Here is a 24,246-nt window from a genome sequence, read left to right as displayed (position 1 = left end):
GTATTCTTTTTTTTTTTTTTTTTTGAGATGGAGTCTCACTCTGTTGCCCAGGCTGGAGTGCAGTGGCACAATCTTGGCTCACTGCAACCTCTGCCGCCCAGGTTCAAGCAATTCTCCTGCCTCAGCCTCTCCAGTAGCTGGGATTACAGGCGCCTGCCACTGCGCCCAGCTAATTTTTGTATTTTTAGTAGAGACAGGGTTTCACCATCTTGGCCAGGCTGATTTTGAACTCCTGACCTTGTGATCCACCTGCCTCGGTCTCCCAAAGTGCTGGGATTATAGGCATGAGCTGCCGCGCCCGGCCTTGTGTATTCTTACTGTATAAGGAATATGTATCATACTTGAAATAAGATAATAACAAAGGTCAGCTGGACGCAGTGGCTGCACTCACATAATACTTGAAGTCAGACAAGTTCTGTGGAGTGGGTGAGGGATTTGGGGCAGGGACTATTTCTTTTTTTTTTTTTTTTTTTTGAGATGGAGTCTCGCTCTGTCGCCCAGGCTGGAGTGCAGTGGCCGGATCTCAGCTCACTGCAAGCTCCGCCTCCCGGGTTTACGCCATTCTCCTGCCTCAGCCTCCCGAGTGGCTGGGACTACAGGCGCCTGCCACCTCGCCCGGCTAGTTTTTTGTATTTTTTTAGTAGAGACCGGGTTTCACCGTGTTAGCCAGGATGGTCTCGATCTCCTGACCTCGTGATCCGCCCGTCTCGGCCTCCCAAAGTGCTGGGATTACAGGCTTGAGCCACCGCGCCCGGCCGGGGCAGGGACTGTTTCTTTAACTCTTCTGCCAGAACTGCTCTAATGAAACAAAGTAGGGCCTGGTTCAGTAGACCTATCAAATGTGTTCCTTAAGGGGCCTGGGAGAGGTTTACCTGGAATATGCAAAAGAGCTCTTCAGAGCAGAGGTTTTGGTCTTTGCCTCTGAATCTTCTTGTTCTCTCTCCTCAGCCCTGAGTATTCTCTCTTTGTGGGGGACCTGACCCCAGACGTGGATGATGGCATGCTGTATGAATTCTTCGTCAAAGTCTACCCCTCCTGTCGGGGAGGCAAGGTGGTTTTGGACCAGACAGGCGTGTCTAAGTAAGGCCTTACCTGTTACTGATGCTTAACTGTGTTAGTTTCAGCATTTCTCTCCTGAGTGGAGATGTTTTAGAAAGGCCATGCAGCACGGCGGTTAAGACCACAAGCTTTGGAGCCAAACTGCCTGGTTCGAATCCCAGTTCCAATACTGGTGAGGGAGAATGCCAGTATGGTAGAATTGAGGCTCCCTGACCCTTACAGTCCCATCTGTAAAATGGAACTGATTAATAATAGCTGCTGGTAGGGTTGATGTAAGGATTAAAGGATATAATATAAGTAAGTCAACATTTGAAATGCTTTATAGGTGTTTGCTGTTTTGCTTGTTATTGTTACTGAGCCTTTCAGTGTAGTTAGAAGTGTTCCACTTCAGGCCGGGCGTGGTGGCTCATGCCTGTAATCCTAACACTTTGAGAGGCTGAGGTGGGCGGATTGCATGAGCTTAGGAGTTTGAGACCAACCCGGGCAACACGGTGAAACGCTGTCTCTATTAAAATACAAAAAATTCCATCCTGGCTAACACGGTGAAACCTCGTCTCTACCAAAAATACAAAAACTAGCCGGGCGAGGTGGCGGGCGCCTGTAGTCCCAGCTACTCGGGAGGCTGAGGCAGGAGAATGGCGAATGGCGTGAACCCGGGAGGCGGAGCTTGCAGTGAGCTGAGATCCGGCCACTGCACTCCAGCCAGGGCGACGAGATTCCGCCTCAAAAAAAAAAAAAATACAAAAAATTAGCCAGGTGTAGCGGTGTGTGCCTGTAGTCCCAGCTAGTTGGGAGGCTGAGGTAGGATAATTGCTTGAACCTGAAAGGCAGAGGTTACAATGAGCCAAGATGATGCCTCTGCACTCCAGCCTGGGAAACATGAGCAAAACTCCATCTCAAAAAAAAAAAAAAGAAAATGCTCAGCACAGTGCTAGTACAATAAATATGTATTAAATGTTAGCTTGCATTAATTTATCCCCCTGCTAGAATTAGAGCTCAGGAGAGCAGGAACGTTGTCTTTCTGTGACTGCTGCATCCTGTGTCTAGCGCAGTGCCTGGCATAGAGGGCAGACTGTAAATATTTGCTGAATTTTCTTCTATTAGCTACTTTCCAGCAGGGTGTCAGGGAATCCTGTTTGGGAATGTTCCCCAGGGGTGAAGGTGTCAAGGAGGATGGTGAACTGAATGTGGGAGTTCCTGTAGATCTTAGAATCGTCTGTACTTGAATCTTGACACTATGTGGACACCCGTTGATGGGACTCTCCTTTCTTCCTCTAGTTTAATGGACTCTCTCCTCAGCCTCTTTTCCTTTCTACATTCCTGCCCACCTTCTTATCTTTACTTCTTTTTCATGTGTCCATTCTTAGACTTTCATCACATTTGTGATCTAAATTGTTTATTTTTTTCATGCAGGGGTTATGGTTTTGTGAAATTCACAGATGAACTGGAGCAGAAGCGAGCCCTGACGGAGTGCCAGGGAGCAGTGGGACTGGGGTCTAAGCCTGTGCGGCTGAGCGTGGCAATCCCTAAAGCGTGAGTCCTGCAGGGAAGGTAGAGAGACTCTAGACTCCCCGCCAGACACTCCTCTTTTGTTTGCTGAGAATCAAGGCATCCATACGCTGGATGGGAGGCTGAAGGGGGATTCAATTCAAGTCACAAGTACTGAATGCCTGCTGTTTGCCGGGCCGTGGGTGCTGGAGTTGAACTAGCCCCACTCCTGCAGAAACTTATAGTTGGGGATAGAGTATGATTTGGAAAGGCTGATGCATTCAGACATACTGGTGACAGCATTGCAAAAGCTGTTTGGCTGTCCATGCCTGATGTCCTTGCTCTTTGCCCAGTAGTCCCACTGTTGGGAACTTATTCATAGAATTAATAATATTTGAGCAAAGGGAAAAAAATCACTTCCAGTTTTAGCCTTATTTATATTAATGAAACTGCAACCCTCTTGTGAGTGTTCCATGCTGTGGGAATGGATAAGAATTAGTATTCCAGACACTCGGCCAGGCGCAGTGGCTCACGCCTGTAACCCCAGCACTTTGGGAGGCTGAGGTGGGCAGATCACCTGAGGTCAGGAGTTCGAGACCAGCCTGGCCAACATGGCAAAACCTCATCTCTACTAAACATACAAAAATTAGCCGGGCATGGTGGTGCAAGCCTGTAGTCCCAACGATTCAGGAGGCTGAGGCAGGAGAATCGCTTGAACCTGGGTGGCGGAGGTTGCAGTGAGCCGAGATGGCGTCAATGCACTCTAGCCTGGGCGATAGAGCAAGACTCCATCTCAAATAAAAAAGAAGAATATTCCAGACACTCTATAGAACATTATATACTTCACTTTTATACCTGTCATGCTAGGTAGAAAATCTTTTTCCCTTACAACTCCGAACTTTTCTCTGAGTAGGATTTTTTGTTTGTTTGTTTTTTCCCTGAGACAGGGCCTCAAAGTCACCCAGGCTGGAGATCATGGCTCACTGCAGCCTCGACCTCCCCAGGCTCAGGTGATCCTCCCATCTCAGCCCTCTGATTATCTAGTACTACAGGTGCACACCACCATGCTTGGCAAATTTTTGCATTTTTTGTAGAGATAGGGTCTTGCTTTGTTGCCCAGGCTGGTCTCAAATTCCTGGGCTCAAGTAATCTGCCCACCTTGGTCTCTCAAAGTATTGGGATTGCAGGTGTAAGCCACTGTGCCCAGCCAGATCTTTTATCCTTTAGCCAAATTAATGATTCTCAGCTGCAGTGATTTTGCCTCCCAGGGGACATTTGACAACATCTGGAGACATTTTTGGTTATCACAAATGGCACCTAGTGGGTATCGGCCAAGGATGCTGTTAAACATCCTGCAATTCATAGGACAGCCTCCCACCCCTCCATGTCAGTAGATCCAGGGCTGAGAAACGCTGAACCAAACTCTACCCTAAGAGTAGTTGAATTAGCTGGGCGTGGTGGCTCACGCCTGTAATCCCAGCACTTTGGGAGGCCAAGGTGGGTGGATCATGAGGTCAGGAGATCGAGATCATCCTGGCTAACACAGTGAAACCCCATCTCTACTAAAATTCAAAAAATTAGCTGGGTGTGGTGGCGGGCACCTGTAGTCCCAGCTACCCGCCCACCCGAGCCTCCCAAAGTGCTGGGAATACAGGCGTGAGCCACTGTGTGCAGCCAAATGGCCATTTTTTTTAATAGCAATGATTTAGGGGTTCTTTATGGTTTAACTGTGTTTAATACATTGAAGATCAGGCTTAGTGACTTCCCCCAAAAATGTTATTTGTTGTAAATTACTATATAAAAACATTAAATTAGCTGTGCTTGGTGTGCTCCTGTAGTCCCAGCTGCTCTGGTGGCTGAAGTGGGAGAATTGATTGAGCCTAGGAGTTGAAGGTTACAGTGAGCTATGATCACTCCACTGCACTCCAGCCCAAGCAACAGAGTGAGACCCTGTCTCTTAAAAAACAAAATAAAAGGCCGGGTGTGGTGGCTCACACCTGTAATCCAGCACTTTGGGAGGCTGAGGCGGGCGGATCATGAGGTCAGGAGATTGAGACCATCCTGGCTAACGTGGTGAAACCCCATCTCTACTAAAAATACACACAAAAAAATTATCCGGGCGTGGTGGTGGGCTCCTGTAGTCCCAGCTGCTCAGGAGGCTGAGGCAGGAGAATGGTGTGAACCCAGGAGGAGGAGCTTGCAGTGAACCGAGATCACTCCACTGCACTCTAGCCTGGGCGACAGAGTGACACTCTGTCTCAAAAATAAATAAATAAATAATAAAAATAAAAGGAGGAGCGCCGTTGCTCACGCCTGTAATCCCAGCACTTTGGGAGGCTGACTTGGGTGGATCACTTGAGGCCAGGAGTTCAAGACCACCCTGACCAACATGGTGAAACACCATCTCTACTAAAAGTACAAAAATTAGCTGGGCCTCCCGGGATCAAGCGATTCTCCTGCCTTAGCCTTCCAAGTGTCTGGGATTACAGGTGTGAGCTACCACATCTGTCCATCATTTCTTTTCTTTTCTTTTTTTTTTTGAAACAGTTTTACTTTTATTGCGTAGACTGGAGTCCAATGGCGCAGTCTAGGCTCAGTGCAACAACCTCCGTCTCCCAGGTTCAAGCGATTCTCCTGCCTCAGCCTCACAGGTAGCTGGGATTACAGGCGTGCCACCACACCCAGCTAATTTTTTGTATTTTTAGTAGAGATGGGGTTTCACCATGTTGTCCAGGCTGGTCTTGAACTCCTGACCTCAGGTGATCCACCTGCCTCCTCCTTCCAAAGTGTTGGGATTACAGGCATGAGCCACCACGCCCAGCCCTTTTTTTTTTTTAAGCAGGATATCCTTTTGCCAGTCCTGACAGAGTTTGGTAAGAGAGACAAACCTATCCATTAAAATCTCCTGTATTACAAGTATGGTCCCTGGAGCCATACTCTCATATTAGCTGTGTGACTTTGGACGAATTACTTAACCTCTCTATTCCTCAGTTTCCTTATCTGTAAAATAGGAATATTGATACACTTATTGCATATGGTTGTTTTCAGGATTAAAAGTGTTAATTGGTGGCCAGCCTCCCAGCACTTTGGGAGGCTGAGTAGGACAGATCACGAGGTCAGGAGATCGAGACCAGCCTGGCTAACATGGCAAAACCCTGTCTCTACTAAAAATATAGAAAATTAGCCAGGCATGGTGGCACACACCTGTAATCCCAGCTACTCAGGAGGCTGAGGCAGGAGAATCGCTTGAACACGGGAAGCAGAGGTTGCAGTGAGCCGAGATCACGCGACTGCACTCCAGCCTGGGCGACAGAGCAAGACTCCGTCTCAAAAAAAAAAAAAAAAGTTGGCCAGGTGCGGTGGCTCAAGCCTGTAATCCCAGCACTTTGGGAGGCCGAGACGGGCGGATCACGAGTTCAGGAGATTGAGACCATCCTGGCTAACACGGTGAAACCCCGTTTCTACTAAAAAATACAAAAAAAAAAAAACTAGCTGGGCAAGGTGGCAGGCACCTGTAGTCCCAGCTACTCGGGAGGCTGAGGTAGGAGAATGGCGTGAACCTGGGAGGCGGAGCTTGCAGTGAGCTGAGATCCGGCCACAGCACTCCAGCCTGGGCGACAGAGCGAGACTCCGTCTCAAAAAAAAAAAAAAAAAAAGGGTTCAGTCAGTATAAAGCACTTAAAATAGTCTCTGGCCACATAGGCAGTGTTATGGAAATGTTTGCTTACGTTTATTTTTGTTTCTGTCTTCATTTAAGGAGCCGTGTAAAGCCAGTGGAATATAGTCAGATGTACAGTTACAGCTACAACCAGTATTATCAGCAGTACCAGAACTACTATGCTCAGTGGGGCTATGACCAGAACACAGGCAGCTACAGCTACAGTTACCCCCAGTATGGCTATACCCAGAGCACCATGCAGGTAACCATGATTTGACAAGACTGGTCCCCTTGGGTTGTGTTTCTCCTCTAGAAACAGGTGATTCTCTCAGATGGGATTGGTAAGGACAGGACACGGGCTTGGGCTTCAGAAAAATAGGGAAAGTGAAGCAGTCCAGTTCCTCTTGTTAAAATAAGCCATTGTGGGTCGGGCATGGTGGCTTACACCTGTAATCCTAGTAGCACTTTGAGAGGCCGAGGCAGGTGGATCACCTGAGGTCAGGAGTTCAAAACCAGCCTGGCCAACATGGTGACACCCTGTCTCTACCAAAAATACAAAAATGAGCTGAGCATAGTGGCAGGCGCCCATAATCCCAGCTACTCAGGAGGCGGAGGCAGGAGAATCATTTGCCACTGGGATGCAGATGTTGCAGTCAGCCAAGATCACACCACTGCACTCCAGTCTGGGCGACAGAGCTAGACTCCACCTCAAAAAAATAAAAATAAAATAAAATAAATAAGCTATTGTGGTCCTGGACCAGGATTTCACCATCCCCCTAACCCACATCTCTGGTCTCTTGCAGACATATGAAGAAGTTGGAGATGATGCATTGGAAGGTAAGGGTTCATGCGTTCCTTACTCTGTCAGCCATTATCAGGTGACTGCTCTGGCTGGCACTGTGCTCTCAGCTAGAGGGAAGACAAGATAAATTCTGCTCTGGAAGAACTTACATTCTGGTTAGAGAGCCAGATGAATATGTAATTATGGTAAGATGTGTCGAGTGTTACCTAGAGGTGTGAGTGTAGATCCCAGAGAGCCTGGGACAGGCAGCTCCAGGAGAGCCCATCACCCCCTTGACATGTGGCATTCTATCCTGGTAGTATGTGGGCCTCTAACGATAATATTGTTACCTTTTTTTTTTTTTTCTTTTTTTTGAGACGGAGTTTCACTCTTGTTGCCCAGGCTGGAGTGCAATGGCACGATCTCAGCCCACCGCAACCTCCACCTCCCAGGTTCAAGCGATTCTCCTGCCTCAGCCTTCCAAGTAGCTGGGATTACAGGCATGCGCCACCACGCCTGGCTAATTTTTTTGTAGTTTTAGTAGAGATGGAGTTTCTCCATGTTGGCTTGGCTGGTCTCAAACTCTCTACCTCAGGTGATCCACCCATCTCAGCCTCCCAAAGTGCTGGGATTGCAGGCGTAAGCCACTGCACCTGGCCGATAATACTATTACCTTTTATTTATTTGACTGTTTGTAAAACTCTTTTTTTCTTTTATTTTTTTTTTCTGTTTTTCAGTATATTTTAAATGACATATTTTCCTGATTTTTAAGTCATAGTTAGCATGGAAAATTTGGAAAATATAGTAAAATATAATGAAATTGAAAATCTCCTCATATCCTGCAACATAGTAATAGCCATTATTAATTTTTTCTTTCTTTATTTTTTTTTAAGTCAGAGTCTTGCTCTGTCACCCAGGCTGGAGTGCAGTGGCGCGATCTCGTCTCACTGCAACCTCCGCCTCCTGGGTTCAGGTGATTCTCCTGCCTCAGCCTTCCAAGGAGCTGGGATTTCAGCCATATGCCACCATGCCCAGATAATTTTTGTATTCTTAGTAGAGACAGGGTTTCACCATCTTGGCTAGGCTGGTCTCAAACTCTTGACCTTGTGATCTGCCTGCCTCGGCCTCCCAAAGTGCTGGGATTACAGGCGTGAGCCACTGCCCCCAGCCCATTATTAATTTTTTTTTTTTTTTTTTGAATTGGGGTCTTCGCACTGTCACCCAGGCCAGTCTTCGCACTGTTACCCGGCGTGTAGTGGCACAATCTCGGCTCACTGCAAGCTCCGCCTCCTGGGTTCACACCATTCTCCTGCCTCAGCCTCCCAAGTAGCTGGGACTACAGGTGCCCGCCACCATGCCCAGATAATTTTTTTTATTTTTAGTAGAGACGGGGTTTCACTGTGTTAAGCCAGGACGGTCTCGAACTCCTGACCTTGTGATCCACCCATCTCGGCCTCCCAAAGTGTTGGGATTACAGGCATTAGCCACTGCACCCAGCCCTATTAATTTTTTAATTAAAAATATTTAGGCCCAGGCCGGGTGCAATGGCTCACACCTGTAATCCCAGCACTTTGGGAGGCCGAGGTGGGCAGATCACGAGGTCAGGAGACTGAGACCATCCTATCTAACCCTAAACGTCTCTACTAAAAATAAAAAAAATTAACCAGGCATGGTCGTGGGCGCCTGTAGTCCCAGCTACTTGGGAGGCTGAGGCAGGAGAATGGCGTGAATCCGGGAGGTGGAGCTTACAGTGAGCCCAGATCGCACCACTGCACTCCAGCCTGGGTGACAGAGTGAGACTCTATCTCAGAAAAAAATTTAGGCCTTTTGCGGTGGCTCACACCTGTAATCCCAGCACTTTGGGAGGTCAAGGAGGGTGGATCATGAGGTCAAGAGATCGAGATCATCCTGGCCAACATGGTGAAACCCCATCTCTACTAAAAATACAAAAATTGCCAGGCACGGTGGCTCACCCCTGTACTCCCAGCACTTTGGGAAGCTGCGGCAGGTGGATCACCTAAGGTCAGGAGTTCTAGACCAGCCTGGCCAACATGGTGAAATTCTGTCTGTACTAAAAGTACAAAAATTAGCCAGCCGTGCCGGGCGCGGTGGCTCAAGTCTGTAATCCCAGCACTTTGGGAGGCCGAGACGGGCGGATCACGAGGTCAGGAGATCGAGACCATCCTGGCTAACACGGTGAAACCCCGTCTCTACTAAAAAAAAATACAAAAAACTAGCTGGGTGAGGTGGCGGGCGCCTGTAGTCCCAGCTACTCGGGAGGCTGAGGCAGGAGAATGGCGTAAACCCGGGAGGCGGAGCTTGCAGTGAGCTGAGATCTGGCCACTGCGCTCTAGCCTGGGGGACAGAACGAGACTCTGTCTCAAAAAAAAAAAAGAAAAAAAAAAAATTAGCCAGCCATGGTGTTGCGCACCTATAATCCCAGCTCCTCGGGAGGCTGAGGCAGGAGAATTGCTTGAACCCGTGAGGTGGAAGTTGCAGTGAGTCGAGATCCTACCACTGTACTCCAGCCTAGGTGATAGAGCAAGACTCCGTCTCAAAAACAAAAAATACATATATATATACAGAAATTACCTGGGCGTGGTGGTGCATGCACAGCTATAGTCCCAGCTACTCAGGAGGCTGAGGCGGGAGAATTGCTTGAACCCAGGAGGCGGAGGTTGCAGTGAGCTGAGATGGTGTTACTGCACTCCAGCCTGGTGACAGAGCGAGACTCCATCTCTACAAAAAAAAAAAATTTATTGGGCCAAGTACAGTGGCTCATGCCTATAATTCCGGCACTTTGGGAAGTTGAAGTGGGCAAATTACCTGAAATCAGGAGTTTGAGACCACCCTGGCTAACACTGTGAAACCCAGTCTCTATTAAGAATACAAAATTAAGGCCGGGCGCGGTGGCTCAAGCCTGTAATCCCAGCACTTTGGGAGGCCGAGACGGGCGGATCACGAGGTCAGGAGATCGAGACCATCCTGGCTAACACGGTGAAACCCCGTCTCTAATAAAAATACAAAAACTAGCTGGGCGAGGTGGCGGGCGCCTGTAGTCTCAGCTACTCGGGAGGCTGAGGCAGGAGAATGGCGTAAACCCGGGAGGCGGAGCTTGCAGTGAGCTGAGATCCGGCCACTGCACTCCAGTCCGGGCGACACAGCAAGACTCCGCCTCAAAAAAAAAAAAAAAAAAAAAAGAATACAAAATTAGCCAGGCATGGCCGGGCAATGTGGCTCATGCCTGTAATTCCACCGTTTTGGGAGGCCAAGGCGGGTGGATCACAAGGTCAGGAGATTGTGACCATCCTGGCTAACACAGTGAAACCCCATCTCTCCTAAAAATACATAAAATTAGCCTGGCATGATGGCGGGTGCCTATAGTCCCAGCTACTCAGGAGGCTGAGGCAGGAGAATGGCATGAACCTGGGAGGCTGAGCTTGCTTTGAGCAGAGATTGTGCCACTGCACTCCAGCCTGGGCAACAAAGTGAGACTCTGTCTGAAAAAAAAAAAAATTAGCCAGGCATGGTGGCTTATGCCTATAATTCCAGCTCCTTGGGAGGATGAGGCAGGAGACTCGCTTGAAACCAGGAGGTGGGGGTTTCGGTGAGCCACAAATGCTCCATTGCACTCCAGCCTGGGTGACAAGAGTGAAACTCTTATCTCAAAAAAAAAAAAAAAAATTGTTTACTGGCTAGGCACAGTGGCTAAAGCCTGTAAGGTCTTTGGAATGCCAAAGTGGGTCGGAGGATGGCTTAAGCCTAGAACTTTGAGACCAGCCTGGGCAACATAGCGAGACCCCATCTCTTTTTTGGGGGGAGACAGAGTCTTGTTCTATCACCCAGGCTGGAGTACAGTGGTACAGTCTCCAATCTCAGCTCACTGCAACCTCCGCCTCCCAGGTTGAAGTGATTCTCCTGCCTCAGTCTCCTGAGTAGCTGGGATTACAGGCATGCACCACCACGCCTGTCTAATTTTTGTATTTTTAGTAGAGATGGGGTTTCAACATGTTGGCCAGGCTGGTCTTGAACTCCTGACCTCAGGTGATCCTCCTGCCTCCCAAATTGCTTTGATTACAGGCATGAGCCACCTGCCCAGCCAAGTATTTATAATTTTCACTGAGTTTCACAGAAGAAAAAGGAAAGTAAAACTGAAAGCCAAGCATGGTGGCACACGCCTGTGTTCCAGCTACTTGGGGGAGGCTGAGGCAGGAGGATTGCTTGAGCCCAGGAGGTTGAGGCTTCAGTGAGCTGTGATTACAGTTGTGCCCCACCATGCCTGGCTATTTTTTTCTATTTTTTTGTAGAGGCAGGGTTTCACCATGTTGCCCAGGCTGGTCTTGAACTCCTGATTTCAAGTGATCTGCCCACCTTGGCCTTCCAAAGTGCTGGGATTATAGGCATGGGCCACTGTGCCTGGTCAGAAGTTTTTTTGAGGTACAAAAAGACTCAAAGTTTGAAATCTATTTTGAGGATTATTCTTCAAGAGAAAGTCATAGGGAAAATGTTTTCTGTCAAGAAAATGTTCGTTAAAGGAAACAGGTCCCTTTTAGGGCGTGAACAAGCTTGTCTAGTTCTAAAGCACTTTCTTGTGTCCTCTCATGTGATGCCAACCGTAGTGACCTTGGGGTGGGCTGGGAAGGACATAGGAGCTCCACTTCACAGATGGGGAACTAGTGGCCTGGAAAGCCCAAGTGATCTGCTGAGGGACAGTCCGGTCTTTTTATACTCAAGTCTCTGGTTGTTTGCCCCTGGGAGACACTGCCTTCTTTCTAGAGATAAGTAGCCTCATTATAATATCCATATATAAGTCCTTAGAATTTTCCAATCTCTTTTTCATCCTTTTTTTTTTCTTTTTCTTGAGATGGAGTCTCGCTGTGTCACCAGGCTGGAGAGTAGTGGCACAATCTCGACCCACTGCAACCTCTGCCTCGCAGGTTCAGGTGATTCCCCTGCCTCATCCTCCTGAATTGCTGGGACTACAGGTGCGTGCCACCATGCCCAGCTAATTTTTGTATTTTTAGTAGAGAAGGGGTTTCACCATGTTGGCCAGGATGGTCTCGATCTTTTGACCTCGTGATCCACCCACCTCTGCTTCCCAGTGCTGGGATTACAGGTGCGAACCATCGTGCCAGACGCTTTTTTTTTTTTTTTTTTTTTTGAGACAGAGTTTTGTCCTTGTTGCCCAGGCTGGAGTGCAATGGCACAATCTCAGCTCGCTGCAATCTCCGCCTCCTGGGTTCAAGAAATTCTCCTGCCTCAGCCTCCCAAGTAGCTGGTATTATAGGCGTGTTCCACCATGCCCAGGTAATTTTGTATTTTTAGTGGAGACAGAGTTTCACCATGTTGGTCAGGCTGATCTTGAACTCCTGACCTCAAGCGATCCACCCGCCTCGGCCTCCCAAAGTGCTGGGATTACAGGCGTGAGCCACCATGCCTGGCCTATATAACCAATGTATTTTATGCCATGCACTGCTACCTCTCAGCTATCAGGATGGATACATGCCATTCCAGTTCCCATTAGACAGAAAATAATACTGAGGCAAAAACAGTTATCAGTAATAGTAGCTAATAGATATTGAGGCTTTATGTGCAAGTCACTGTTCTAAGTACTTTACATATATTAAGTCATTTAATCTTCAGAACAATCTAGAAGTAAATACCACAGTTATCCTGGTCTTGTAGACTAGAAAGCTGACATAAAGAAGTTAGTTCTTACTCAAGATCAACGTAGCTTTGGGAATCTGAGGCGGGAAGATCTCTTGAGCCCCAGAGTTCGAGACCAGCCTGGGCAACACAGTGAGACCCCCCATCTCTACAAAAAGTACAAAAAATTACCTGGCATGGTAGCACACACCTGTAGTCCCAGCTATTCAGGAGGCTGAGGTGGCAGGATCCCTTGAGCCCCAGGAGTTGAGAGGTTGAGACTGCAGTGAGCAGTGTTTACAAGGCTGCACATGCCTGGCCGACAGAGCAACCCTGCATCCCCCCAAAAATACAAAAACAAAAAGCTCAATATAGTTGCACAGTGCAACATAGCAGCAGGAGGTGGAGGGGCGCTTAGAATCCCTGCAGTCCACTCTCTCCCTGGACTTTATGCTCTACCACTGCATTATTAAAGACTCCCATTGAACCTAGTAACTGCCCGGTCAGGAGGGTACAGACTGGATTGTTACCCTTCTTCATCTACCCCTTGGCTTCAGTAGGCTGTCTTCCAGGCTCTGTCTTCAGAGTGAGGCAGAATGCTTTATTGTTTGTGTACCCATCGACTTGAGCCACACACAAATGCCTGCCCTTGACTAAGCCCTTCACTGATCTGTTCCCATAAGCTGTTACCTGCACCAGGCAGGACATGGTCTGCCTTTTTACAGTTGCTGTCTGGAGCCTCTATAAATGCTTGGAGCTTAAATCTTACAATTTTTTTTTTTTTGAGACGGAGTCTGACTCTTGTTGCCCAGGCTGGAGTGCAGTGGTGCAATGTCAGCTCACTGCAACCTCCACCTCCTGGGTTCAAGCGATTCTTCTGCCTCAGCCTCCCGAGTAGCTGGAATGCACCACCAAGCCCAGCTAATTTTCTATTTCTATTTTTCTAACCCCATAAAGATGGGGTTTCTATGTTGGTCAGGCTGGTCTTGAACTTCCGACCTCAGGTGGTCCGCCCACCTTGGCCTCCCAAAGTGCTGGGATTACAGGCATGAGCCACAGTGCCCAGCTCAACCTCCTAGGTTTAAGTGATCCTCCTGCCTCAGCCTCCCTAGTAGCTGGCACTAGAGACAGAGGTCACCATGCCCAGCTAATGTTTTTTTTTTTTTTTTGAGATGGAGTATTTTTTTTGTTTTTGAGACAGCATCTTGCTCTGTCTCCCAGGCTGGAGTGCAATGGCATGATCTCAGCTCACTGCAACCTCTGCCTCTTGGGTTCAAGCGATTCTCCTGCCTCAGCCTCCCAAGTAGCTGGGACTACAGGTGCCTGCCACCACGCCCAGCTAATTTTTATATTTTTAATAGAGACGGGGTTTCACCATGTTGGCCAGGATGGCCTCGATCTCTTGACCTTGTGATCCGCCTGCCTTGGCCTCCCAAAGTGCTGGGATTACAGGCGTGAGCCATTGTGCCCGGCCGAGATGATGATGCTCTGGACTTAATAACTTTGATCAGACCTTCTAAACCCACATTTGAAGTGAGGAGCAGACCTCTAGAATATTTAGGATACATGACGGCTAGAGACACACGTGTAACTTTTAATAGATGTAGGCTAACAGCTGCCATTTTTCCATCCTCTAAATACGTTATCCTATTTTCATTTTCCCCAGAACCCTGCAAGGCAGTGGTTTCACTTCCTAAAAGAAACTGGCAGGACAGGGCCCTTACCATAGATCAGAGTTCTGGGAGAAGGGAACTGAACCATATCCCTTGCAGCTGTCCCTAGACTTCCCTGACCCCATCCTTGCTTTCTTTCCAGACCCCATGCCACAGCTGGATGTGACTGAGGCCAACAAAGAGTTCATGGAACAGAGTGAGGAGCTGTATGATGCTCTGATGGACTGTCACTGGCAGCCCCTGGACACAGTGTCTTCAGAGATCCCTGCCATGATGTAGCCAGGCCAAAGGACTAGCCAGGCTGCACTATGTGAGGGAGATTAGAGACTCCTTTAAAAAAAAAAAAAAGATGTGAAACCTTTTTGGAAATGATTTGTAAGATTTTAATGACTGTTTCTGGAGATCATGAGTATTTCTACAACACTGCTGCATTCATTTGACCGTTTGAGTTTGAAGACCACGGGAACAACTTTTAAACAAGGTTCAAATTGCTTTCCTTCACAGGAATCCTTTGTCCAGGCAGTGATCCACTCCTGGACACAGGACAGTTTGGGGTTACCCAAAACTGGGATGAGCAGCTTGGGATGATCCACACACTAAAGCCTGGGTTATCGGTTTCTCGGTTATGTAAATCAAGGCTCTCTGGAGTATTTCTAGTACCTGCTGTTCTAACTTTGGAGTCTGGCAGCTAGGTAGGGCACTGTAGCAGGGGCAGAGCACACCCCTAGGAGGTAGGATGTGGTGGGGTGATAGAGCAGGCCAGTTGGCCTAAGAATGCTCACAAGAATGGGTCTCATCTTATTTTCATCTTTTTTTGTATATTCAGCATCTGCATATAGAAGGCCTGGCTGGATCACTTTAGGGTCAATATGGGAGATAAGCAGCTCAGAAAGTTAAGATATGGGAGAAGGCAGCTCCTCCATATGAACTTTGGAGAATGGGGAAGCACCCATACTTGCTGCCCCTCTGGGGCTTATGATAAAAGCTGTATCTGATTCTAGTTTTATGCTAGAGCAATTTGGGGGCTTACTGCTTGAGGTAAAACATTCATCGTAGATCAAAAAAAAAAATCTCCAAAGGGCTGGGCATGGTGGCTCACTTTGGGAGGTGGATTGCTTGAGCTCAGGAAGAGACCAGATTTGTAGAGACCAAAAAAATACAAACACAAATATACTTTTATCAGTCTTTATTAATCTTTAATTGATCTGCACCTAGAGCATGCTGTTGTTTCTACCTAAAATGACAGGGGTCTTGCCTTCTGCTTCCCATAGAGATTCTCCTGCAAAGGAAGTGTAAGCCATTGTGTTAGTAATTCCCAGATTTCCCCCACACCCAGGCATTGTCCTAAGAGCTGGTCTCAGTCCCATATCCGCATTTCTCATCCATGGATGTCCACTCAGATTAGGTTTCATCCTGGACCAGTCATTCTAAATAGTGTGTGCTACATGGAACCCCTTGAAGTCCTACCAAAGAATGCATCATGAGCTCCAGCCACCACTAAACATTTGCGGCTACCAGGCCTTGCGGCCCACGGTGCCCTCTGCTGCCTTCAACTTCCAGCAATATGTGGTCTTGCAGGGTGGGCAAATCATGTTCTAAGCATCTTTGCCCTCTGGTAATGAACAGCTAACAAACAGGGCACACGAGGAAGGCCAAATGTAAATGTTACTAAAATGCCTGTAATCCCAGCACTTTGGTAGGCCAAGGCAGGCAGATCACTGAGGGTCAGGAGTTCAAGACTGCCCTGGGCAACATGGCAAAACCCTGTCTCTACTTAAAATACAAAAATTAGCCGGGCATAGTGGTGCATGCTTATAGTCCCAGCTACTCAGGAGGCTGAGGCACAAGAATCACTTGAACCTGGGAGGTGGAGTTTGCAATGAGCCAAGATTGTGCCACTGCACTCCAGCCTAGGTGACAAAGACCCCGTCTTAAAAAAAAAAAAAAACAGGCCGGGCGCGGTGGCTCAAGCCTGTAATCCCAGCACTTTGGGAGGCCGAGACGGGTGGATCACGAGGTCAGGAGATCGAGACCATCCTGGCTAACACGGTGAAACCCCGTCTCTACTAAAAAAAATACAAAAAACTAGCCGGGCGTGGTGGCGGCGCCTGTGGTCCCAGCTCCTCGGGAGGCTGAGGCAGGAGAATGGCGTGAACCCGGGGGGGCGGAGCTTGCAGTGAGCTGAGATCCGGCCACTGCACTCCAGCCCCGGTGACAGAGCGAGACTCCGTCTCAAAAAAAACAAAAAACAAAAAAAAACTTTGACACAGACCTAAGTAACCTTATAGTTCTATTAGGCTGACTACTTAGGACAGGATCCCCGACAACTGAGCACTACGTGCAGCTACACGCTGACAGAGCTTCGGGTGGTCACTAACTTACCCAACTCCATAGGTCCCTAGTCACGCGAGGGCAGCTTTGCATGTAACGTGAATCTAAAAGAAAACAACACCCTTAATTAAGAGGCAAGAAAGCTATGACAGATCCCTCCCAAATGCTATTACTATACCAACCTCCAGAGCTTCATACACATCCTTCCCTTAGCCTATATTTCATTTTACCATTTCAGAGATCCAACCATCTCTGAACCTGTCTGAAACTAGCCCACGTGCCATATACCAGATTACAACATTCAGGCCAGCTTCACTTTTACTTTTCCTCCTTTTACGACCACCAAGACCGGTGTTCAGATCCGATGGGAAAGGGAACAGGAGGATTAAGCTGTGTCCCACATCAACTTTACCTTAAAGCACAGCTCCAGAAACAAGCTCACCTCCTCAGGATCACACACTGCCAGGAAACTTGGGGGCAACCTGCAGAACAAAAAGCTTAGTGTGAAAGCTAAACTGGCCAGGAGTGGTGGTTCATGCCTGTAATCCCAGCACTTTGGGAGGGGAGGCCAAGGGGGCGAATCACCTGAGGCCAGGAGCTCGAGACCAACCTAGCCAACACGGTGAAACCTATCTATACTAAAAATACAAGAAAATTAGCTGGGTGTGATGGCGGGCACCTGTAATCCCAGATACTCGGAAGGCTGAGGCAGGAGAATCGCTTGAACCCGGGAGGCAGAGGTTGCCGTGAGCTGAGATCATGCCACTGCACTCCAGCCTGGGTGACAGAGCGAGACTCCGCCTCAAAAAAAAACCACACCCATCTACATTGGAAGTTGACACGTGGAAGGCTTCCAGCCCTGGTCCTGAAACATTATAGGAAAGCTGAGTGGCAGCTTGCAGGTATTGTACTGACCTGCGCTGTCAAAGTCTTTCCAGGTTGCTCTTGCATGCAGTTGGAGATCCCATGGCTACCACCAGCCACAGCCCTTGGAAACATGCTGTTCTGTCTCACCAGGGAGCCCCCAGTCAGTCTCCAAAAGAAACCTACCAGGTCCCCTGCATTTCATCACTGATGTGACCCCGGGAGTCCTCGATCACCAGACAGATCACCTCCTGTCATCTCAGAGTCTTCATCTGGACAGCAAAATGAGAACACCTGTCAATAACAATTTTATTGCTCCCATCATTTGGTCCTCAGAACGATACAAATCTGACCAGCCTTTGGTCCGAATACTGATGCTATCAGTTAAGCTGGGTCACATCCCAGCTGGATTTTCCCAGTATGAGAATCTTATGGTGGTTAACTGTACATGCAAACCCCCAACCGTTCTGCTGGTCTGTGGAAACAGGCCCATTTTGATAAAGGTCTCTGGCTACAGCTGAAAGATAGCAAGTATAATGGAACTGTATTTTCCCAAAATGTTGCAGATCAGTTACAACAAACAGAACGGCGACCGTCAAGGAAAACTGTCACTCTGGGCTCCTTTTTGACCACAGCAGCTATGCGGAAGCAGCTGCAGCTTCGATAAGGGCCAAGGGGCAATTCAGATCCCAGGGCAGCCACCTAAAGCCTCACCTGTCCATCATTACTACCTGCGGAAGTGCGCCGGAATCTCTGTTGACTAAGTCAGTCATCCTGTAGGCCCCACCGCCCACGCTGTGCCAATATTTGGTGTGCTTTTTCTCAATCTTGATGGGACCTTTTTATCCGCCTATTACAGATAAGAGGTTTAGACCGATTAAGTTACTTGCTGAAGGTCGCTTAGTCACTTAGCGAGGCTGAAAGCAACAAGCTGGGATGCACACAAGGGTCTGAATGCCTAAAACCCGTCCTTCTGAAAACCGTGTCCACGAGGGCGACCTCCAGAGGCCTCGCGCGTAGTCACTAGTCCCAAAATCACCTAGCTGGTAACTGTCATAGATTCAGCTGGAGGCCATCCTGACACCAGCAGGCGGCCTCCCCCAAATTAAGACACTTCAGGCCCAGGGCTTCATCCCCGCATCCCCCAGGAGACCGACCCCAAAACCTCTTCCATAAACCCGGCTGCCTGCCGGCAACACTCACCTGTCAGCCCAGAGCGCAGAGTTGCGCAGGCCGAAGCGAGAGAAGGGCGCGGCCCCCGCGGGATCCGACCCCTCTCAAGACCGAGGGTCCCTTCTGGAGCTCGGACCCACTGGGTAGGAAGGTCCGACTCCTCCGTGCCACGTTCACCACCATATCGAGGCCTTGGGAGAAAGCCCCGGCGAGTGCGGGACTGTAGCAGCAACTAGCGGGGAATGGCTTGCAGTGAGGAAAAAAGAAGCTTAAATATGGCGAGCCCAGGCGGGGAAAAAGGGCGCTGCAGCTCCGTGCAAGAGCTTATATAGGCTGCCCCTCGCGGCCACCCCCGACAGTCGGCCGCGCGCGTGGCGCACAGCTGCCTGGGAATTGTAGTTTGCTCGCCCCGGCGTTGTCAGCGCGTCACCTCCCAAGCCCTACGCGCGTTTCCATCCCCAGCCTGCGAAGCGCGAACCGCCGGAGGCTTTCCTCCGAGCGGGAAGAAGCGCCTTCACCTTTCAGTGCTCGGCACTGGGCCCACGCAGGAAGCCGACCCGCCTTGGCCTCTGGAGTTGTCTCCGGGATATCTTTCAAAGTCTAGAAATGAACCCCGTGTGCTGGGAAAGGGCTCGGGCTCTGCTCAGAGTTCTGTGGGAGTGCGAGCGAGCAGCGCCTGAGTGGGTTTCGGGGAGGGGGTCATACTTCCCGAAAGGCAATTTCTTTATTCAAGGCTTGTCTCTTTCACTAATATATAATTTCACTGAGCGCGTGCTATTTAAACTGTGCCTGGGCCGGGCGCGGTGGCTCACGCCTGTAATCCCAGCACTTTGGGAGGCCGAGACGGGCGGATCACAAGGTCAGCAGATCGAGACCATCCTGGCTAAGACGGTGAAACCCCGTGAAACCCCGTCTCTGCTAAAAATACAAAAAATTAGCCGGGCGCGTTGGCAGGCGCCTGTAGTCCCCGCTACTCAGGAAGCTGAGACAGGAGAATGGCGTGAACCCGGGAGGCAGAGCTTGCAGTGAGCCGAGATCGCGCCACTGCACTCCAGCCTGGGTGATGAGCAAGACTCCATCTCAAAAAAAATAAATAAATAAATAAAAATAAACTGTGTCTGATTATCTGATCTAGTTTTCATAAAAACCCTGTGTATGCTCTGATAAATAAGGAAACTTGGCCGGGCGCGGTGGCTCATGCCTGTAATCCCAGCACTTTGGGAGACCGAGGTGGGCGGATCACAAGGTCGGGAGTTTGAGACCAGCCTGGCTAACATGGTGAAACCCCGTTTCTACTAAAAATACAAAAATTAGCCGGGCGTGATGGTGCGCTCCTGTAATACCAGCTACTCAGGAGGCTGAGGCAGGAGAATCGCTTGAACTTGGGAGGCGGAGGTTGCAGTGAGCAGAGATCATGCCACTGCACTCCAGCCTGGGTGACAGAGCAAGACTCTGTCTCAAAAATAAATAAATAAATACATAAAAATAAGGAAACTTAGGAATGGATCACACAGCTATTGCAAGCAAGGAGAGGACTGGAATTTGGAGCCCACCTCAGGCACCACACATAGGGCAATGTTTTGTCCATGGAATGAATAAGTCTCAGTATGAAAACTTGGTGGTGATTGCCGAGAATTAAACACCCATCCTGTGCCTAATCTATTAATTTTTATTTATTTATTTATTTATTTTTTGAGACAGTCTTGCTCTGTTGCCCAGGCTGGAGTGCAGTGGCGCGATCTCGGCTCACTGCAAGCTCCGCCTCCGGGGTTCATGCCATTCTCCTGCCTCAGCCTCCCAAGTAGCTGGGACTACAGGCGCCCGCCACTATGCCCGGGTAGTTTTTTTTTTGTATTTTTTGTAGAGACGGGGTTTCACCGTGTTAGCCAGGATGGTCTAGATCTCCTGAGCTTGTGATCCGCCCATCTCGGCCTCCCAAAGTGCTGGGATTACAGGAGTGAGTCACCGCGCTCCCCTTAAGTTTTATTCTTACGTACACTTTTTTCTTTGAGACAGGGTCTTGTTCTGTTGCCCAGGCTGGAGTGCAGTGGTCTGATCAAGGCTCATTGCAGCCTCGACCAACTGGGCTCAAGCAATTCTTCCACCCCAGCCTCCCAGGTAGATGGGACTACAGGTACAGGCCAACTTTCCTTGCTTACACTTGAAAAAGTAGGTACTACTTATCAGGTCGTGGGGGCGCATGCCCTGTGGTCCTGGACTCCTCTCTCTAACATCATGTGTCCAAGCCATCAGCAACTCCTGTGTGCTCTACCTTTAAAATGTATCAATAATCTGTTTCTTACCCCTTCCACTGATATTACCCTAATCCTTGACCCAGATGATAGCAATAGTCTCCTATCTCCCAGATCCTGCTGTTGCTCCCGACAGTCTGGTCTCCACATGTCAGCCAGCCTGCTAGAAGTTTTTAATTTTTACGAAGTCTAATATGCCCGTTTTTTCTTTTGTAGTTTATGCTCTAAAAGCTTAATAATTAGGCCGGGCGCGGTGGCTCACACCTGTAATTCCAGCAGGGGGGGGGGGGGGGGGGGGGGGGTGGATGGCCTGAGGTCAGGAGTTCAAGTCCGGCCTAGCCAACATGATGAAAACTCGTCTCTACTGAAAATACAAAAAATAGCTGGGCATGGTGGCGGGCACCTGTAATCCCAGCTACTTGGGAGGCTGGGGCAGGAGAATCATTTGAACCCAGGAAGCGGAAGTTCGAAGTGAGCCAAGATGGAGCCGTTACACTCCAGCCTGGGCGACAAGAGCGAGACACCGTCTCAAAAAAAAAAAAATAAATAAAATTATTAAACTTGGCCGGGCGCAGTGGCTCAAACCTGTAATCCCAGCACTTTGGGAGGCCGAGACGGGCGGATCACGAGGTCAGGAGATCAAGACCATCCTGGCTAACACGGTGAAACCCCGTCTCTACTAAACAATACAAAAAAACTAGCCGGGCGAGGTGGCGGGCACCTGTAGTCCCAGCTACTCGGGAGGCTGAGGCAGGAGAATGGCATAAACCTGGGAGGCGGAGCTTGCAGTGAGCCGAGATCCGACCACTGCACTCCAGCCTGGGTGACAGCGCGAGACTCCGTCTCAAAAAAAAAAAAAATTATTAAACTTTTTTTTTTGAGATGAAATCTTGCTTTGTTGCCCAGGCTTGTGCAGTTTATTATGTGTCAATTATTCCTCAATAAAGCTATCAAAAAACCAGAAGACTACAGGCGCGTGCCATCACGCCCAGCTAATTTTTATATTTTTAGTAGACACGGGTTGTGACCTCCTGATCCACCCACCTCAGCCTCCCAAAGCGCTGGGATTACAGGCCTGAGCCACTGCGCCCGGCCCAACCCAGATCTGTTCTAATGCAAATGCAGAAAACCTTAACTGCTGTGTCACGCGGCTCCTCCAGAACTACCCTGAGGTAGGTATCATGATTTGCCTTATTTAGCAGAAGAGGAAGCAGGAATTAGGGAAGGGAAATAACTTACCCCAGGTTATCCAGTGAATCTGTGGCAGAGGTCAGCTGACATCTGGATTTAACTGCAGTCAGAGGCAGACACATGATCCCAGCCCACAGTAGGAGCAGGGAGAGGGAGGAAGTTCAAGAAGCCAGATGCTGACAGTGCATTGCCCACGTGGGCTGACCGGAAAGTCCTCAGGGAGAGCTGGGGTCAGACTGCATTTCCAGCTGCTTCATGCCTCTCTAGAGTCTCCTTTCTCCTTGACCTCCCGCTTATCCTTGGAGACCCAGCTTCAACATCAGCTGGGATGGTCTTCTCTAACCCTTTGGCTTCCTAAGTCCAGCTCCATCATGGTGTTTGACTGAATAAATGGATGGGTGAATGAACAGCACTTAACCACTTTCATTAATTCATCTAGCTATAAATATTTACTGAGCTTATTATTATTATTTGAGACAGAGTCTCTCTCTGTCACCCAGGCTAGAGTGCAGTGATGCGATCTTGGCTCACTGCAAGCTCCACCTCCCGGGTTCAAGCGATTCTCCTGCCTCAGCCTCCCAAGTAGATAGGATTATAGGCACGTGCCACCATGCCCGGCTAATTTTTGTATTTTTAGTAAAAACAGAGTTTCACCATGTTGGCCAGACTGGTCTTGAACCCCTGACCTGAAGTGATCCACCCGTCTTAGCCTCCAAAAGTGCTGGGATTACAGATGTGAGCCACTGCGCCTTGAGTTTCTACTTTATGCTAAGCACTGAGTTAGGCCCTGCGGATATAATCATCACCCCTGCCCTCAAGGAGCCTGCAGCCTAGGAGAGAGACTGACATTAGAGGTAGTCAGAAATGCATGTGGGCCGGACATGGTGGTTCACACATATAATCCCAGCGCTTTGGGAGATGGAGGCGGGCAGATCACTTGAGGTCAGGAGTTCAAGACCACCTTGGCTAACATGGTGAAACCCTGTCTCTACTAAAAATACAAAAATTAGCTGGGCGTTGTGCCTGTAATCCCAGCTACTTAGGAGGCTGAGTTGGGAGGATGGCTTGGACCCAGGAGGTAGAGGTTGCAGTGAGCCGAGATCCTGCCACTGCACTCTAGCCTGGGCAACAGAGTGAGACTCTGTCTAAAAATAATAAATAAATAAATAAAGACTAGAGAGACTAGAGTTGTCTGGAGCAATTGGACCTCCAGCCTCAGTGCCCTGGGTTTCCAGAAGGCCAGCCTGGAAAGCGTGGAGTAAACTTTGGAGGCTCATGTGCTGCCTCACCCTAGCCCCTCACCCAAACAAAACTCAACCAGTGTCTTAGTGCTCGTGGGACCTGCTTTGTCCCCTTTTGTGGCATCAAATGGGTGATGAAGGATGAGACAAACCTGGATGTGAGTCCCAGCTCTGCTGTGTGATCTGGGACAAGCCGTGCCTCTGAGCCTCAGTCTTCTCAGCGCTAAGAGGGGCACTCCCATGGCCCTATCAAAGGGTTGCTGTCCACAAAACATGAACTGACCTTTGGCCTCATACATGTAGCTGTCAAATCCACAGGCCAACTGCACTCCCTTTAGAATTACAGTTGTCTGTATCTGTCCTGCCTCCTCAACCAGACTGTGCCCAAGTTCCTTCTGGGGCCCTGGGGTCCAACTCAGACAGGCATTGGAGGAAGCCGTGGGTGCTGTTGAATGTTGAACCTGAACATTGAACTAGAGGCCCCAGGCCAGGGCTAATGAGGGCTCCAGGAAAGGGCTTCTGGGTGGAGAGGGAGCACCTACAAACCACTCACTTCCCGAGTGGCCTTCCCGGGTCCAGCAGAGGGGTGGGGGCCAACTAGGGAACCCACGGCGGGCGGGGTGGAGCGGGAAGGGGGTGGGGCTGGAGATGAAGGAATGAGTGAGGCCCCTCCTCACTTCATCTAGCTTAGTCCCTTTATCCTGTGAAGTAGGCGTCATCATTAGCCCTCTTTTACAGAGGAGAGAACTGAGGCTTCGAGAGAGAGAAACTTGGCCAGGAGTTTCCTCTCGGTCCGACCACCTCGGTGCCCCGCCGGGGACGGTGGTTGGGCGCCGGGAGCTGGGGGCGGTGCGCGGCAGGGGCGGGGGCGGAGCGCGGACAAAACGGC

At 49.3% G+C, this 24,246-nt stretch overlaps 1 protein-coding gene, 1 long non-coding RNA gene and 4 other non-coding genes across 9 annotated transcripts in view; 1 reads left to right on the top strand and 5 right to left on the bottom strand.

The window, feature by feature from the left end:
* TRNAU1AP (tRNA selenocysteine 1 associated protein 1) overlaps window positions 1-14,711 on the top strand; it is a 25,575-nt gene extending 10,864 nt beyond the window's left edge. Inside the window, exons 5-9 of the mRNA XM_026457204.2 lie at window positions 949-1,080; window positions 2,473-2,592; window positions 6,305-6,467; window positions 7,009-7,042; window positions 14,448-14,711. Of these exons, the coding sequence (XP_026312989.1) occupies window positions 949-1,080; window positions 2,473-2,592; window positions 6,305-6,467; window positions 7,009-7,042; window positions 14,448-14,584 (586 nt within the window). The 3' untranslated portion in view covers window positions 14,585-14,711. The remainder of the gene's footprint in view (window positions 1-948; window positions 1,081-2,472; window positions 2,593-6,304; window positions 6,468-7,008; window positions 7,043-14,447) is intronic.
* A 765-nt stretch (window positions 14,712-15,476) lies between these two features.
* Window positions 15,477-19,343, bottom strand: LOC111547599. 4 transcript variants are annotated; one of them, XR_002733174.2, is made up of 6 exons: window positions 18,704-19,343; window positions 18,215-18,350; window positions 17,687-17,794; window positions 17,049-17,118; window positions 16,688-16,740; window positions 15,477-15,584 (listed from the first exon to the last, which is right to left on the bottom strand). It is a non-coding gene; the product is annotated as an uncharacterized LOC111547599 (long non-coding RNA). The 4 variants fall into 4 exon arrangements; XR_002733172.2 differs by having other exon boundaries at window positions 17,687-17,772; XR_002733173.2 differs by having other exon boundaries at window positions 18,232-18,350.
* On the bottom strand, window positions 15,655-15,728 carry LOC111547825. The gene has a single exon (XR_002733247.1). It is a non-coding gene; the product is annotated as a small nucleolar RNA SNORD99 (small nucleolar RNA).
* LOC111547821 lies at window positions 16,893-17,022 on the bottom strand. The gene has a single exon (XR_002733243.2). It is a non-coding gene; the product is annotated as a small nucleolar RNA SNORA61 (small nucleolar RNA).
* On the bottom strand, window positions 17,508-17,639 carry LOC111547820. The gene has a single exon (XR_002733242.1). It is a non-coding gene; the product is annotated as a small nucleolar RNA SNORA44 (small nucleolar RNA).
* LOC111547818 lies at window positions 18,041-18,175 on the bottom strand. Its single transcript, XR_002733240.1, has one exon. It is a non-coding gene; the product is annotated as a small nucleolar RNA SNORA16B/SNORA16A family (small nucleolar RNA).
* Window positions 19,344-24,246: the final 4,903 nt, after the last annotated feature.

Source organism: Piliocolobus tephrosceles, chromosome 1, assembly GCF_002776525.5.
Source record: "Piliocolobus tephrosceles isolate RC106 chromosome 1, ASM277652v3, whole genome shotgun sequence".
Taxonomy (NCBI): Eukaryota; Metazoa; Chordata; class Mammalia; order Primates; family Cercopithecidae; genus Piliocolobus; species Piliocolobus tephrosceles.
This window is presented reverse-complemented; position numbering and strand designations above follow the sequence as displayed.